Source organism: Pseudophryne corroboree, chromosome 8 (genome assembly GCF_028390025.1).
Source record: "Pseudophryne corroboree isolate aPseCor3 chromosome 8, aPseCor3.hap2, whole genome shotgun sequence".
Classification (NCBI taxonomy): domain Eukaryota; kingdom Metazoa; phylum Chordata; class Amphibia; order Anura; family Myobatrachidae; genus Pseudophryne; species Pseudophryne corroboree.
Genome location: NC_086451.1, coordinates 5,768,225 through 5,784,948, shown reverse-complemented (window position 1 = coordinate 5,784,948; position 16,724 = coordinate 5,768,225). Strand labels below are relative to the sequence as shown.

The following is a 16,724-nucleotide window of genomic DNA, read 5'->3' as shown; positions in this document are numbered from 1 at the left end:
GTACACATATCACATTGTAACGCACACAATACACACTCTATAGGTGACACACGGCTATATCAATGTGCTAAACGTGGGGAGTCAGTGACTACTGTACACATATCACACTGTAACGCACACAATACACACTCTATAGGTGACACACGGCTATATCAATGTGCTAAACGTGGGGAGTCTGTGACACTGTACACATATCACACTGTAACGCACACAATACACACTCTATAGGTGACACACGGCTATATCAATGTGCTAAACGTTGGGAGTCAGTGACTACTGTACACATATCACACTGTAACACACACAATACACACTGTATAGGTGACACACGGCTATATCAATGTGCTAAACGTGGGGAGTCAGTGACTACTGTACACATATCACACTGTAACGCACACAATACACACTGTATAGGTGACACACGGCTATATCAATGTGCTAAACGTGGGGAGTCAGTGACTACTGTACACATATCACATTGTAACGCACACAATACACACTCTATAGGTGACACACGGCTATATCAATGTGCTAAACGTGGGGAGTCAGTGACTACTGTACACATATTACACTGTAACGCACACAATACACACTCTATAGGTGACACACGGCTATATCAATGTGCTAAACGTGGGGAGTCAGTGACTACTGTACACATATCACACTGTAACACACACAATACACACTCTATAGGTGACACACGGCTATATCAATGTGCTAAACGTGGGGAGTCAGTGACTACTGTACACATATCACACTGTAACGCACACAATACACACTCTATAGGTGACACACGGCAATATCAATGTGCTAAACGTGGGAAGTCAGTGACTACTGTACACATATCACACTGTAACGCACACAATACACACTCTATAGGTGACACACGGCTATATCAATGTGCTAAACGTGGGGAGTCAGTGACTACTGTACACATATCACACTGTAACGCACACAATACACACTCTATAGGTGACACACGGCTATATCAATGTGCTAAACGTGGGAAGTCCATGAATACTGTACACATATCACACTGTAACGCACACAATACACACTCTATAGGTGACACACGGCAATATCAATGTGCTAAACGTGGGAAGTCCATGAATACTGTACACATATCACACTGTAACGCACACAATACACACTCTATAGGTGACACAGCTATATCAATGTGCTAAACGTGGGGAGTCAGTGACTACTGTACACATATCACACTGTAACACACACAATACACACTCTATAGGTGACACACAGCTATATCGATGTGCTAAACATGGGGAGTCAGTGACTACTGTACACATATCACACTGTAACACACACAATACACACTCTATAGGTGACACACAGCTATATCAATGTGCTAAACGTGGGAGTCAGTGACTACTGTACACATATCACACTGTAACGCACACAATACACACTCTATAGGTGACACACGCCAATATCAATGTGCTAAACGTGGGGAGTCAGTGACTACTGTACACATATTACACTGTAACGCACACAATACACACTCTATAGGTGACACACAGCTATATCAATGTGCTAAACGTGGGGAGTCAGTGACTACTGTACACATATTACACTGTAACACACACAATACACACTCTATAGGTGACACACGGCTATATCAATGTGCTAAACGTGGGGAGTCAGTGACTACTGTACACATATCACACTGTAACGCACACAATACACACTCTATAGGTGACACACGGCTATATCAATGTGCTAAACGTGGGGAGTCAGTGACTACTGTACATATATCACACTGTAACGCACACAATACACACTCTATAGGTGACACACGGCTATATCAATGTGCTAAACGTGGGGAGTCAGTGACACTGTACACATATCACACTGTAACGCACACAATACACACTCTATAGGTGACACACGGCTATATCAATGTGCTAAACGTTGGGAGTCAGTGACTACTGTACACATATCACACTGTAACACACACAATACACACTGTATAGGTGACACACGGCTATATCAATGTGCTAAACGTGGGGAGTCAGTGACTACTGTACACATATCACACTGTAACGCACACAATACACACTCTATAGGTGACACACAGCTATATCAATGTGCTAAACGTGGGGAGTCAGTGACTACTGTACACATATCACACTGTAACACACACAATACACACTCTATAGGTGACACGCGGCTATATCAATGTGCTAAACGTGGGGAGTCAGTGACTACTGTACACATATCACACTGTAACGCACACAATACACACTCTATAGGTGACACACGGCTATATCAATGTGCTAAACGTGGGGAGTCAGTGACTACTGTACACATATCACACTGTAACACACACAATACACACTCTATAGGTGACACACGGCTATATCAATGTGCTAAACGTGGGGAGTCAGTGACTACTGTACACATATCACACTGTAACGCACACAATACACACTCTATAGGTGACACACGGCTATATTAATGTGCTAAACGTGGGGAGTCAGTGACTACTGTACACATATCACACTGTAACGCACACAATACACACTGTATAGGTGACACACGGCTATATCAATGTGCTAAACGTGGGGAGTCAGTGACACTGTACACATATTACACTGTAACGCACACAATACACACTCTATAGGTGACACACGGCTATATTAATGTGCTAAACGTGGGGAGTCAGTGACTACTGTACACATATCACACTGTAACGCACACAATACACACTCTATAGGTGACACACGGCTATATCAATGTGCTAAACGTGGGGAGTCAGTGAATACTGTACACATCACACTGTAACACACACAATACACACTCTATAGGTGACACACGGCTATATCAATGTGCTAAACGTGGGGAGTCAGTGACTACTGTACACATATCACACTGTAACGCACACAATACACACTCTATAGGTGACACACGGCTATATCAATGTGCTAAACGTGGGGAGTCAGTGACTACTGTACACATATCACACTGTAACGCACACAATACACACTCTATAGGTGACACACGGCTATATCAATGTGCTAAACGTGGGGAGTCAGTGACTACTGTACACATATCACACTGTAACGCACACAATACACACTCTATAGGTGACACACGGCTATATCAATGTGCTAAACGTGGGGAGTCAGTGACTACTGTACACATATCACACTGTAACGCACACAATACACACTCTATAGGTGACACACGCTATATCAATGTGCTAAACGTGGGAAGTCAGTGAATACTGTACACATATCACACTGTAACGCACACAATACACACTCTATAGGTGACACACGGCTATATCAATGTGCTAAACGTGGGGAGTCAGTGAATACTGTACACATCACACTGTAACACACACAATACACACTCTATAGGTGACACACGGCTATATCAATGTGCTAAACGTGGGGAGTCAGTGACTACTGTACACATATCACACTAACGCACACAATACACACTCTATAGGTGACACACGGCTATATCAATGTGCTAAACGTGGGGAGTCAGTGACTACTGTACACATATCACACTGTAACGCACACAATACACACTGTATAGGTGACACACGGCTATATCAATGTGCTAAACGTGGGGAGTCAGTGACTACTGTACACATATTACACTGTAACGCACACAATACACACTATAGGTGACACACGGCTATATCAATGTGCTAAACGTGGGGAGTCCATGAATACTGTGCAAGTCCTCAGATAAGGACTGGAAGTAAAAAAGGAGTGTAAGAAAAGAATGTTTCCATTTGGACATCAGACCGCAGAAGGTCACACTCCATACTACCCCATATTCTGTGGTGGTGACGACTCGCTTCTCTAACATGCGGGGGGGGGGGGGAGGGGTGAGAACATGTGAGTGCAGGTTGCCCCCTGCCTACGCAGCCTGCGAAGCAGTTGTAGGGCATCCATTTTTTGAAACACAGTGGCTGCGTGTGACGTCACGCAGCCGCAGCGACCCACCGTACGAACGGTCCGGACATGCCTCCATTGTCCAGACTGCGTCCCTTAAAGGGATGCGATTGCAGTTTAAGACCTTGCACATGCGCACACCAGTAGCGATTTCAGCACAATTGCGTCTGAAGGTGAATGATCCCCATTGTTGAGTTAGTAAATGACGCTTGCTGGGTGTACAGACACCTTACAGCACAGTAGTAGCAATAAACCTGTATAGCACATTTACCTCCTACTCACCGGAAATCAGCGTCTGGGCAATGAAGACGGACTTCTCAGTGACAATAAAGCACATTATAGTATACAATATACTCACTTGTGTTATAGAGAAAGTGACATTGCTGAATAGAATCAGTAGAGGGATCCATCCCTGGTGCACGCCTTTCCCGGTAAGCAGGACTTGCTGCCGATGCCCCGGGGGAATACTCATTGCTAGAAGAAAGGAAACATTATTAAGGGAGAGTCACAGTACATTGGGGGTCATTCCAAGTTGTTCGCTCGTTGACGATTTTCGCTATGCTGCGATTTGTTGCAAACTGCGCATGCGCTTAGTTATTTAACTAAAAACTTAGCAGATTTGCTGAGGATTCTGCGGCGCTTTTCAGTCGCACTGCTGTTCGGAAAATGATTGACAGGAAAGGGGCGTTTCTGGGTAGTAACTCAGCGTTTTCCCGGCGTTTGCAAAAAAACGCAGGCGTGTCAAGGAAAAACGCGGGAGTGTCTGGAGAAACGAGGGAGTGGCGGGCCGAACGCAGGGCGTGTGTGTGACGTCAAACCAGGAACTAAACGGACTGAGCTGATCGCAATCTGTGAGTAGGTCTGGAGCTACTCAGAAACTGCAAGGAATTATTTAGTAGCAATTCTGCTAATCTTTCGTTCGCTATTCTGCTAAGCTAAGATACACTCCCAGAGGGCGGCGGCCTAGCGTGTGCAATGCTGCTAAAAGCAGCTAGCGAGCGAACAACTCGGAATGAGGGACTTTGTGAGGCAGCCGAGCACCAGGTTATACTATGAGGCAGGAGGTGCTAAAGGGAAAGTATGTCTGTCCTTGAGGCAAACACACCAGCTCCGACCAAGGCCTGATATGATTTAGCAGCACCGTTATCACTGCTAATGGTTTCCTGGACCCCTGTGTCTCCCGAAAAGGGGAAACAAGGGGCTACCATGTGGTGCTTTGCAGATAACAGCAGGACCAGATTATCTGAAATTCTCTCTACCACTGAGCGGGGTGGATATTGCTTCTTATATTAGGTCCAAAGTCATCCTAAATATAACAACTTACAACGAGAGTGCTTACGGAAATGAGAAGAGAATTGCGCAATTCATCATAATCGTTTATTTATAGGCCGCCGATTCCAAAGTGCTGAACAATCATCTTACAGATAGGACACACATGAATATAATGATCAGAATAACGGGTACAGGAATATAACTGAGCAGGACAACACATACACAGGTAGTCATGAGCTAACAATGGGGGTAATTCAGATCTGATCGCAGCAGCAAATTTGTTACCATTTGCACTGCAGGGGGGCAGATGTAACATGTGCACTGCAGGTGGGGCCGATGTAACATGTGCAGAGTGAGTTAGATTTGGGTGGGGTGTGTTCAAACTGTAATCTAAATTGCAGTGTAAAAATAAAGCAGCCAGTATTTACCCTGCACAGAAACAATAAAACCCACCCAAATCTAACTCTCTCTGCACATGTTACATCTGCCCCACCTGCACTGCACGTGGGTTTACCCAACTGCTAACAAATTTACAGCTGTGATCAGATCTGAATTAGGCCCAATGAAAGCTAGCACGCATGTACTAATCACTGAGAAGCAGTATGAGGTGAACAGCCATGAGGCACAGGTTACAAAGGACCCCGCCCATTAGAGGTTGGTTGTAATGAGAGACGATAGGTACAAACCGGACGTGATTCATACTTACCAACTTTCAGGTCACACCCCCCCCCCCCCCCCCAGGATGAGGCAGGGTTGGTGTGTACTTAGCTACTTTCTTTTACTCCTCTCTGGGAGAAGCCCAGATAAAGAAAAGCCACAGAACACTTTGCTGTAGCTGTTATTTTCTGTGCTTTTTGCCCTCACCCTGCCCGCTTCACTAGGACAGGTGCGGGGGGGAAGGGGGGGCGGGGTGTTTTGTTCATACGTTTGTAAATCCAGTCATCAGGACACAGAGACATGCGAGTTCACTGCTGTGCTGTTTATTCCATCACCAACTCCAGGCACACTGCACACTGGACCACCCACTTCCCAGCATCCCCCTGGTCCCAGGGACCATCACTGAAGATTCAGGCTTACACATGTTAGTAAGGGAGTGTCTACAAATATTAAGCATTCTAATACACTAACATCACATCCTCTTTTCTTTAAAGATAAGCCCTGTACGTTTCAATGCAACAATTAACAACGTCATATTAAGAACATCATCTAACACGTTTCAATGAGTCTCTCAGGTCTGCGTATTTCCCTTTTGGGTCTTTCATACACAGTCTGTGTTTCATCGACCATGTTGGACCTTTCTAGAATCGTGGTTTGTTCACCATTATCAGGATCATCATACATGTCAGATGAAGGGTATTCTTCAGTCATGTTGTCTTCATTATGGTAAGGTTGAGATCTTAAATCCACCTGATTTCTTCTTACTTCTGTTCCACGCTCTGTACGTATAGTATAAGATCTTGGTGCTACTTGTTCTTGCACAATACCTTTCTGCACCCAAATACCTTTCTCGTGATCTCTGAGACGGACTTGGTCACCCGATTTTAGATCAGATAAGAGTTTTGTTCGTCTGTCATGGAACAGTTTCTGTTTTGCCTGTTGACGTTCCTTACTCAGTCTGATCAATGCTGAGTTATGTGTATTAAGCAGTTCATCATGTATCAGGAGATTTGCTCTAATCCTCCATCCCATCAGCATTTGTGCAGGAGAAAGTCCATTCTGTAAAGGTGTACTGCGGTAGATTAAAAGACTTTTGTAGAAATCTTCTTTACCTTCTTGAGCTTTTTTCATGAGACTCTTTACAGTTTTTACTGAACTTTCCACCAACCCATTTGAGCGTGGATAGTGGGGACTTGACGTAGTATGGACAAATTCCCACTCATCAGCAAATTGTCTAAATTCAGCACTGGAAAACTGAGGACCATTGTCAGTGAACACTTCCATAGGAACACCATGCCTTGCAAAGATTGACTTCATGCAATTGATTACGGCTTTACTAGTAGTTGTATGTAGGGTCTTCACCTCAGGGTAGTTAGAGTAATAATCAGTCACGACAATGTACGTTTTCCCATTACAATCAAACAAATTTGCGCCAACTTTCTGGTACGTTCTCTCTGGCACTGCGTGAGGACTCAGTGGCTCGACTTGTTGTTTCGGTCTATACGTAAGACATAATTCACATGTAGCTGTAGTCTGTGCTATGTCTTGGTTCATTCTTGGCCAATACATAACTTCACGCTCTCTCGGCTTACATTTTTCTTCTCCTAAGTGGCCTTCATGTATCTTGCACAGCATAGTTTTTCTTAGTCGTGCAGGTATGACAAACCTATTGCCTTTGTAAATAATACCATCGAGAACTGTAAGGTCACTGCGGTACATCCAATAATCATGGACAGACAGCAGGCACGCATGTTTTTCTGCTGGCCAACCTTTCAGAATGATATCTTTCAACACTTTCATTGTGTCATCTGTCTCAGTTTCGTTCCTAATCTGTTCTTGTCTTACAAGGGACACTGGTAGAGAAGCTACGATCAAATTAACATAGGCTTCTATCTCTTCATCCATCAGACTTTTGGAACCTTCACTTTTGTCCACAGCACGAGAAAGTGTATCAGCAATGTACATGTATTTGCCGGGACAGTACAGCAAGTGTACATCATATTTCTGTAGTCTGATAAGCATTCGTTGAATTCTCATGGGACAGTCATGTAATGATTTAGTCATGATAGCTATCAATGGCTTGTGGTTAGTTTCCACTGTAAATGTTTGACCATACACAAACTGATGAAATCGCTCACATGCATATGTGATCGCTAGAAGTTATTTTTCTATCTGAGCATACCTTCCTTGTTTCAGCACTTGTCAGTGCTCTTGATGCATAGATTACTGGTTGCCATGTATCCTCATGTTCTTGTAACAGCACTGAGCCTAGGCCAAATTGTGAAGCATCTGCTGAAATTCTTATTCTTTTCGCAGGATCAAAGAATTTTAGCACCGGTTGCTCTGTAATGATCTGTTTCAAGTTTTGCCAACTTTCTTCTTGTTCATGTGACCACATCCACTCGTTATCTTTGTCCAACAACCATCTAAGAGAGGCTGTTCGTTCAGAGAGTTGAGAAATAAACTTTCCTAAGTAAGTAATCATTCCTAGGAATCTTCTGACGTCGTCTTTGTTGTTAGGACGTTCCATGTTCACTATGGCTGATATTTTCCTTGGGTCTGGTTTTACACCTTGATCTGAGACCACGTCGCCCATAAAGGTAAGTGTATTCACGCCAAATTCACATTTGTCCTTGTTTAGCTTTAGATTCACTTTCTTGACAAGTTCCATTACTTGTCTCAATCTAGAATCATGTTCTTCCTTTGTAGAACCCCAGACAATAATGTCATCCATCATTGTTTCAACACCTGGAATATGTTCAAAAATCATGTGCATCTTTTTGTGATATACTTCTGGAGCAGACAATATTCCATATGGTAGTCGAAGAAATCTGTATCGACCTTCTGGTGTATTAAATGTACAAAGCTTTGAGCTGGCCTCATCTAGCTTCATTTGCCAGAATCCTGAAGATGCGTCCAATTTACTGAACCATTTTGCTCCAGCAAATTGCGACATGATTTCATCTCTGGTGGGTAGTTTGAAATGTTCTCGTTTAATAGCTTTGTTTAAATCTCTGGGGTCAAGACATATTCTGAGTTGTCCATTTTTCTTTTCACTAATTACTAAGGAACTTACCCATTCAGTAGGCTCATCAACTTTCTGTATCACACCCAAGGCTTCCATGCGATTTAACTCTTGTTTCAGTTTTTCTCTCAGCGCAAACGGCACTTTTCTACAGGGGTGTATCACTGAAGAAACTTGCGTGTCTATATTTAATTTATGCTCTCCGGGCAAACAACCTAGACCTTCAAACAAGTCTCTGTATTCTGTAAACATCGATTTGCAGTCATCTTCTACTTGTGATGTCACCATAAAAATATTCTTTAGCAAGCTTAGTTTCTCACAGGAACTTAATCCTAGAATCGGTTGCACATTTTTATTCACAATCAGTAGAGATGTTTTAAACTGTTGTCCCTTATATTTCAGTGTCACTAAGCATGTACCTTTCACAGAATTTCCTCCCCAGTGTACCCTGTAACTTTTACTTTGGCTGGGTGAATTTTAGGTTTTACTCTAAAAGTCTTATAGTCTTGAAATTATATTAAATTCACCTGCGCACCAGTATCAAGCTTAAAGGGAATGACAATCTTGTTCACAGTTAAAGGGACAATCCATTCTTTCTTATCTGCACTGCAAAGTTCAATGCAATCCACAAAGAACTCATCTGTTTGTTTAACAGCATGCACTTTGGTTGTTTTACTTTTAATTTTACAGCATTTGGCAAAGTGATTAAGTCTACCACATTTCATGCAGGTTTTACCATAAGCAGGGCACATTTTAAGATTGTGAGCATTTCCACATCTACTACACATTTCTTTATTAGACTGTGGATTAGACTGCTTCATTCTTGAGAATGGAGGTTTGCATGGCCCTGTTTTCTGCACTACATGCACATCAGCATCAACTTCCTTGTGTAACTTTTTGGCTTGAAATCTAGTTATTTCTGCAGATCTACACATAGTCACTGCCTTTTCTAGTGTTAGGTCTTGCTCTCTCAGCAGTCTCTCTCTGAGTCCATTATCAGGTATTCCACAGACAATACGATCTCTAATCAGTGAATCCTTTAAATCACCAAACTCACAGGTTTTACTGAGTGATTGCAGCTCTGTAACATACTGATCAAATCCATATACAGACTTCTGATCACATGTGAAAAACTTATATCTTTCATATGTCACATTTTTCCTTGGCACAAAGTAATCTTCAAACTTTTGCATTATAAAGATAGCACCATATTCTGCCCCTCATCAAACTGAAAACTATTATAAATGTCCAGCACATCCTCTCCTATCACATGGAGGAAAATGGATGCCTTCGTTTTGTCAGCCTCTGAATCAGCTCCACATGCAGTAAGATATATATTAAACCTTTGCTTAAATCTTTTCCAGTTTTCAGACAAGTTACCAGACATCAGCATGCCGGTTGGAGGAGCCAGTTTATCCATGGTTACTCACTGTTTGAAGATAGCAGCACACGGCAGGCTTTGCAGACAGAGTATCACAGCCTTACAGACTTCTGCAGGATTCTCTCACACTCTAAGAGCACTAGCAGTCCAAGTTACACTTCTTCTGACACCATGTTTTGTTCATACGTTTGTAAATCCAGTCATCAGGACACAGAGACATGTGAGTTCACTGCTGTGCTGCTTTATTCCATCACCAACTCCAGGCACACTGCACACTGGACCCCCCACTCCCAGCACCCCCCTGGTCCTAGGGACCATCACTGAAGATTCAGGCTTACACATGTCAGCAAGGGAGTGTCTACAAATATTAAGCATTCTAATAGACTAACATCACAGGGGGGGGGGGGGGTCTGCCACATAACCTTCTGGGGCTGCAGGGGAACACCCTCAAAATCATGAGCATTTCACACCATCCTTGAGGGTAGGCAGGTATGGGCTGGTGATGTGGGGGGTGGGGCGTGGCCTAGAGGTCAGAACGTTGGGTGTGGCCTCACTCCCCACTATACAATGCAGTTATTATTGGCCTTGCAAAGCAGGAGCAGGGCACAATGACAATTCAGCGCAAATCACATTATCAAACCACCCAGACTGCTCACTTCACTCAGGAAATGGGGGTCTCTAGGAGATTTACCTAATTTTCTGGTCATATGTGAAAGCCACCCGAGATTCAGGAGTCTGCCAGACATTCCATGAGAGTAGGCAACTATGACATGAGTGGATGTGGTGGATGGAAGAGGGTTGGGTGGGTAAGCATGAAGAGATGAGTTTGAGGGAGTATTTGAAGACTTGAAGGTTGGTTGCAGCGTCTGGTAGCGTGAGGGGAAAGATCTCAGACGTGGGGAGCAGCAGGGTAGAAGATTTGGAGACAGAAGGACAGAAGGTTATTAGAGGCTCAGAGATAATCACCCGACCATTGTTGTTCAAACTTTCTGTGATCGGTGAAAATACGGCAGTGAATAAATGGCTCAGATTCTTCTCTTGGAGTCACAACGTTTCTCTCTTGTTTCTGGGAAGAAAACCTCTTATTTATTTGTATATTTTGGAAACATGTCCCTTCCAGTGTCTTCAAGGTGTCACATTCCACAACAACATACCTAGTGGTGCCGATGCGTAGAGGAACCGATGGGAATGTGCATAAATGAAGCCTATTAACCGCGTACTGTGGGTGACTCGTGTGATGTAAGTCTATGATAAATTAACGTAAGCTCCTACACAGCCGATGTAGCTCTGCTTCCTGGTCGAGATGGGAACCACTGGAGAACACTAGATGATACCCTCAGAATCCGGTTGAATATCGCTAGTGAAAACGATCCGCCACGGCATTCAGTAATACTGTTCTTCCTGTGCTTTGCTCTGTCATCTGTGTACAATCTATAGGCACATACAGTCTTCTGAGGCCTTTTCTCATATCTGTTACCAAAGAAGAAAATAAAAGTGGAGAGTGTAGGAAAGTATTGCTGCAATATGGCTGGGGGCTGCGGCGGAGACCTCTGACTGAAGAAAAGTAATGCACAACATGACCACGATCTGATTGGCTAATAAAGCGAAACACATTTTATTATAGGAAGACCTCTCTCCGTTGGGTTCACTAGAATTAAAAGGTCGTTTACACCATTATGTAAATGTTGGAAGAACAAACATCCAGGAACATATGGTAGACATATTAATAAAACAAGCAGGCCATCAGTGATGACCTAACGGTACTTGTAGACGTCCAGATCTGGGTCCAGATGTTCCTCTGGCACAGAACACCCAGCTGAGGAGGAAAGCCCCGAGGTCACGTTTTCATCTCCGGCCACAGCATGTTTGACGAGGAAACAAATCCTACTATTACAGTGTGGAACTGAGGCCAGCCCTGACACAGGCTCCATTCAGCGAGGAGGTGGTGCCTTGGGACAACGCTTCCGTACATCGGCTTTCAAAACAAGCAAACAAATATGTGCATATTAGGATCATCTCATGGGGAGGCGCGACCCCCCCCACCCATTAAGCGCCCCAGAAACGAACACAAGAACAAATGGTTATTCATCAAATGTCCCTTGGAAATACGCAGAAAGCGTCATAAGGTGGAAAAGAGAGAAACCTAAAAATCGGGTGATCCCATTCAGATAGCAAATAAACTATTACACTGATTTTAAAGCTTCTTCTATATTCCAGGAGCGTACGGAGATCTAAAAGTTATGTCTTAAATTGTAGCAGGGTTGTAGCAGGGTTCAGATAATATATTCTAACCCTGTCCTCACAGTGCGGTCAGTGCCCCTCTTTCATGGATTTCCCGTTTATGCAAGTTGTCAATGCTCCTCCCATAAAGATGGACACTGACAACATGAAAGGCTCTATTAATAGGAGTGAGGAGCGCATTGCTTTATCATTACAGGTATCTACAGACCTGCCAAAGTGGGCAGAGCGCCGAATCCGGTAAACCGCGAGACACACAGCGCAACCAGACAGAGAAAAGCGGCTCGCAGAGTACTAGATACACATACAGAGTCGCAGATGAAGCACAACGAAACTCAGCAGCCCATCCTGTAAAGTCTCCAACTTCTACTAGTCCACCGGTTTTAAGTTACTTCCCACCCCTGCCTCTTATTCCTGACTTTTGTAAATGATTGTTTGAGAAATACACTAATTCATTGATGAGCTTCATCGCGGAGGTTTTGGCTGACTCCTCGGCGGACAGGTGTTTCAGTGTCTTCCCACACTTGCTTTTTATTAAGTCTTCCAGACACATCTGGGCCCGGGCCAAGAAACACTGCTTAGTGCGACGTCTAACATGAACTTTGCAGGAGGAAAGAGTGAAGATGGAACCGTCTCAGGCTGAGGAGCTGGCTGAGATCTCTGCTGAAGGAACACTATACACAAGAAGTAACTAGCGGGGATGGAACCTATAAAAGAAAGAACAACTATTTCATGTTGTTAACAATATATCGTTGTAGTGCTGTTAAGTGGGGATCTTTCAGACAATTTATTAAGTGTTATGGAAAACTCTGGAACATGTAGAACGCTGTTCCTCGGTTATTCTATGGCAGCGCTGTCCAATTTTCTGTCCTAAGTGGGCTGCATAAAGTTAGACTGGAACCTAGCTAAGTATTGATATCACAGAACGAGCATGTAGGGTGGTCCAACGCAGGAGCAGGGGTCACATTAAAGCCAAGATGGCCAGATCTAGAATAGTGACGCAATTCTATTCCTAATCTAGAACTGCACATATCCATTTAAAAATTAAAGGGACGGCATCATACCATCTTCAGGTGACATTTAAATCTAAGCATCGTTGTGAGTAATAGAACAAATTGCACATAAGTGACAAAATTCATTGTTGGGAGTTTCTTTTATCTCTAAGGGGCCTAGTAATGATCCGTTATGGGCCCACTACACACTAGCTTCTACACAGTTTTTTTTTTTTGTTAAGGGCCCATTTATTATTAGGGGCCCGATAGGGCCCCCTAGTAGTCAACAAACTCCGAAACATGGACATTTTTGGAGTTTGCTTGCAGGAACCAACTTCATCTTCAGATATGCCAATTCCCGAAGCCCCACTCCATTCAATGGCAAGGAGGTCCGAAGTTGGGAAGAGGGATCCCAACAGATCCCTCTGCCACCTCTCCAGCCATGTGTATGCATGAACTCAGGTCACACATGTGCAATCGGTTAGCTTAGGAGGACCCTGCACCGGAGCAATACTAACTCGCTCCGGTAATTAGGTATTGTGACAGGACGGTACCATACGAAAGCACTCGCCGCTTTCGCGTCCCGTTGGCTGCGCACAGAATGGAAGGTCAAGCCGCACGAGGCCTGACCACATAGGGGATTCCCGCTTACCGTCAGTAACCGCCTGTTACTGACTCCACCCACTGCGCTGTGGGCGGGTTCTCGCTGCCACCACCAAACTCCTAACCTGCCATGGCGTTTGGAACCACGGTTCTGCTCTGTATGTGCCGACGCACTGCCTTACCACACCTGTGTGGTGCTGACGAATCCCCACTAGCCACTTGCTAGGCCTCTACCGGTAGCTGGCGGAATTTGGAGACGCTAGGTACTTCCCTGGACAGCCGGAGGACGGGGCTAGGTTTGGCCTAACCCTGTTGGTCACAAGATGAATCAGTCTTCTTGAGGCAAAGATGTTTATTGCTCAATAACCTTTAAAAAGGCTCCTCCCTATTGCTAGGGGTAACAGCATACAATCAGATGTTTTCAGCAGAATAAGATGGAATAATACACACTCCTATGGGCCAACTGCCCTCCTTTTATCCCTCTCCAAGACCCCTTACCACAGGGGGAAAGCCCGCCCTGTGGTGCACAACCAATCAATGTTTACCCATGAGCTGTGCATAACTTGGTCACATGCACAGCTAACATTGTCCCTTATGGACAGTGGGGAGTGGTCGGTCTCCTTTGACTCTCCCACCTTGGAGAATCAGGATACTCCCCGGTGCCGTTCAGTCTGGCTGGGGGAAAGTTTTCCCTCCTAAACTGACTTCCAGAAACCTGCCCGGGACCTAGCCCACTGGCTGCAGCCTGGATTTGGGCTCCAGAGCTGGGCAGCCTGGCTCCCCAGTCCAGGTCTCGAGGCCACTACGGGTGATCTCCATGGAGCTCCAAGAAACCACTCAGCTTGTTTCATAGCTGAGCTGCTTCTCTTTCTCCCTGTGCCCCTTGAAAATGTGAGGCTGGATGGGAAAGCATTCCATTTTTGGTGAAAAGGTCTGGGAGAATCCATCAGCCTGCACAGCTATGGATTCCCCCCTCCTGGGACACACAATCAAGTAAGTGCAATTTACCTTTAAATACATTACATTTAAATCACACTGTACATGTTTATACATTTAAATACACTCTGAGCCTGCACAGGCTCCACATACCTAGGCACTGCAGTGCCTTACAACACACTGTACTTTCTATTATTTTACACAATGTCTGGTTTGTGGAATACTGTCCTAGTCCTGCAGCCTGGCTGCTAGGACCCTGTCTGTGCTGGCTCCCCTAGCCCTGCAGCCTGGCTGCTAGGGCTCTCTCAGTGCTGGAGGTATGGGGCTGGCTTCCCCCACCCTCCAGCCTGCCTGCCTGCCACTGGGGCCCAGGGAGCTGGCTCTCCCTGTCCCCCCAGTGTGGCACTACTCAGTGGCCTCGCCGCACGCAGCGGCGCACCCCCCTGTACTGAAGCCCGGCGGCCTGGGACACTTGTCCCGGCCGCCGTGACTCTGGCTCTGTTGTAGCGCTGAGGTGCCGGGAGCGTAGCTCCCGGACCCCAGCGTTCGTCAGCCTAACTGCACCCACGCCGCTAGGGAGCCGGCTAGCCCGGTCCCCCATGAGCGGCGCCTGTGGTGGCCTCGCCGCGCAGGGAGCCGGCTAGCCCGGTCCCCTGTATGCGGCGCTGATTCCAAGTGCCCTCGCCGCAGCGTCCGGCGGGGAGCCGGGCTGCGGCGCACCCCCCTTGCCGGCCAGCAGCCCGGGACGTCCGTCCCGGCTGCCGCGGCTGGCCACCTGTGCTGGGCTGAGGCGCCGGGAGCAGAGCTCCCGGCCCCCAGCGGCGGCACACACAGAGAGCACTGCAGCGGGAGCCGAGCTCCCAGCCGCAGCGCTCACCCTTCTCCCCGGCGCGCACACAGTTGGTGCGCCCGGGGCTTCACTGACCGCTGCCGGGAGCGGAGCTCCCGGACTCCGGCGGTCGGCGGCTGTCCTCTCCCCCGGCGCGCACACTCTGCTGAGCGCGCCGGGGGCTGTCCTCACTGCCGTGGTCTCCGGAGGGGTCCGGGACCACGGCACATTTAAAATTACATTTCTTTAAACATTTAATAAAACACGGCGCCTAGCGCCCAATACATTTTTCAAATCTGGCGCCAAGCGCCCATTGTCCTTTTGAAATGGCACCGGGCACTAGGGGTTAACCCCTTCAGTGCTGCGGCAGCCATTTCCCTCGTGGCTGGGGCTCTCCGGCCACAGGTATCCACCTCTGCAACTCGTGGTGAGTTGGATACTCCATTATTGGGGGCCATGGCCCTCATTCCGAGTTGATCGGTCGCAAGGCGAATTTAGCAGAGTTACACACGCTAAGCCGCCGCCTACTGGGAGTGAATCTTAGCTTCTTAAAATTGCGACCGATGTATTCGCAATATTGCGATTACTAACTACTTAGCAGTTTCAGAGTAGCTTCAGACTTACTCTGCCTGTGCGATCAGTTCAGTGCTTGTCGTTCCTGTTTGACGTCACAAACACACCCAGCGTTCGCCCAGGCACTCCCACCGTTTCTCCGGCCACTCCTGCGTTTTTTCCGGAAACGGTAGCGTTTTCAGCCACACGCCCCTGAAACGCTGTGTTTCCGCCCAGTAACACCCATTTCCTGTCAATCACATTACGATCGCCGGAGCGATGAAAAAGCCGTGAGTAAAATTACTTTCTA

General features: G+C 46.0%; 1 protein-coding gene across 1 annotated transcript in view; it reads right to left on the bottom strand.

Moving 5' to 3' along the window:
• Positions 1–16,724, bottom strand: part of ADAMTSL2 (ADAMTS like 2) — a 414,165-nt gene that overhangs the window by 176,910 nt on the left and 220,531 nt on the right. Inside the window, exon 4 of the mRNA XM_063935800.1 lies at positions 4,288–4,403. Coding sequence (XP_063791870.1) covers positions 4,288–4,401 — 114 coding nt within the window. The 5' untranslated portion in view covers positions 4,402–4,403. The remainder of the gene's footprint in view (positions 1–4,287; positions 4,404–16,724) is intronic.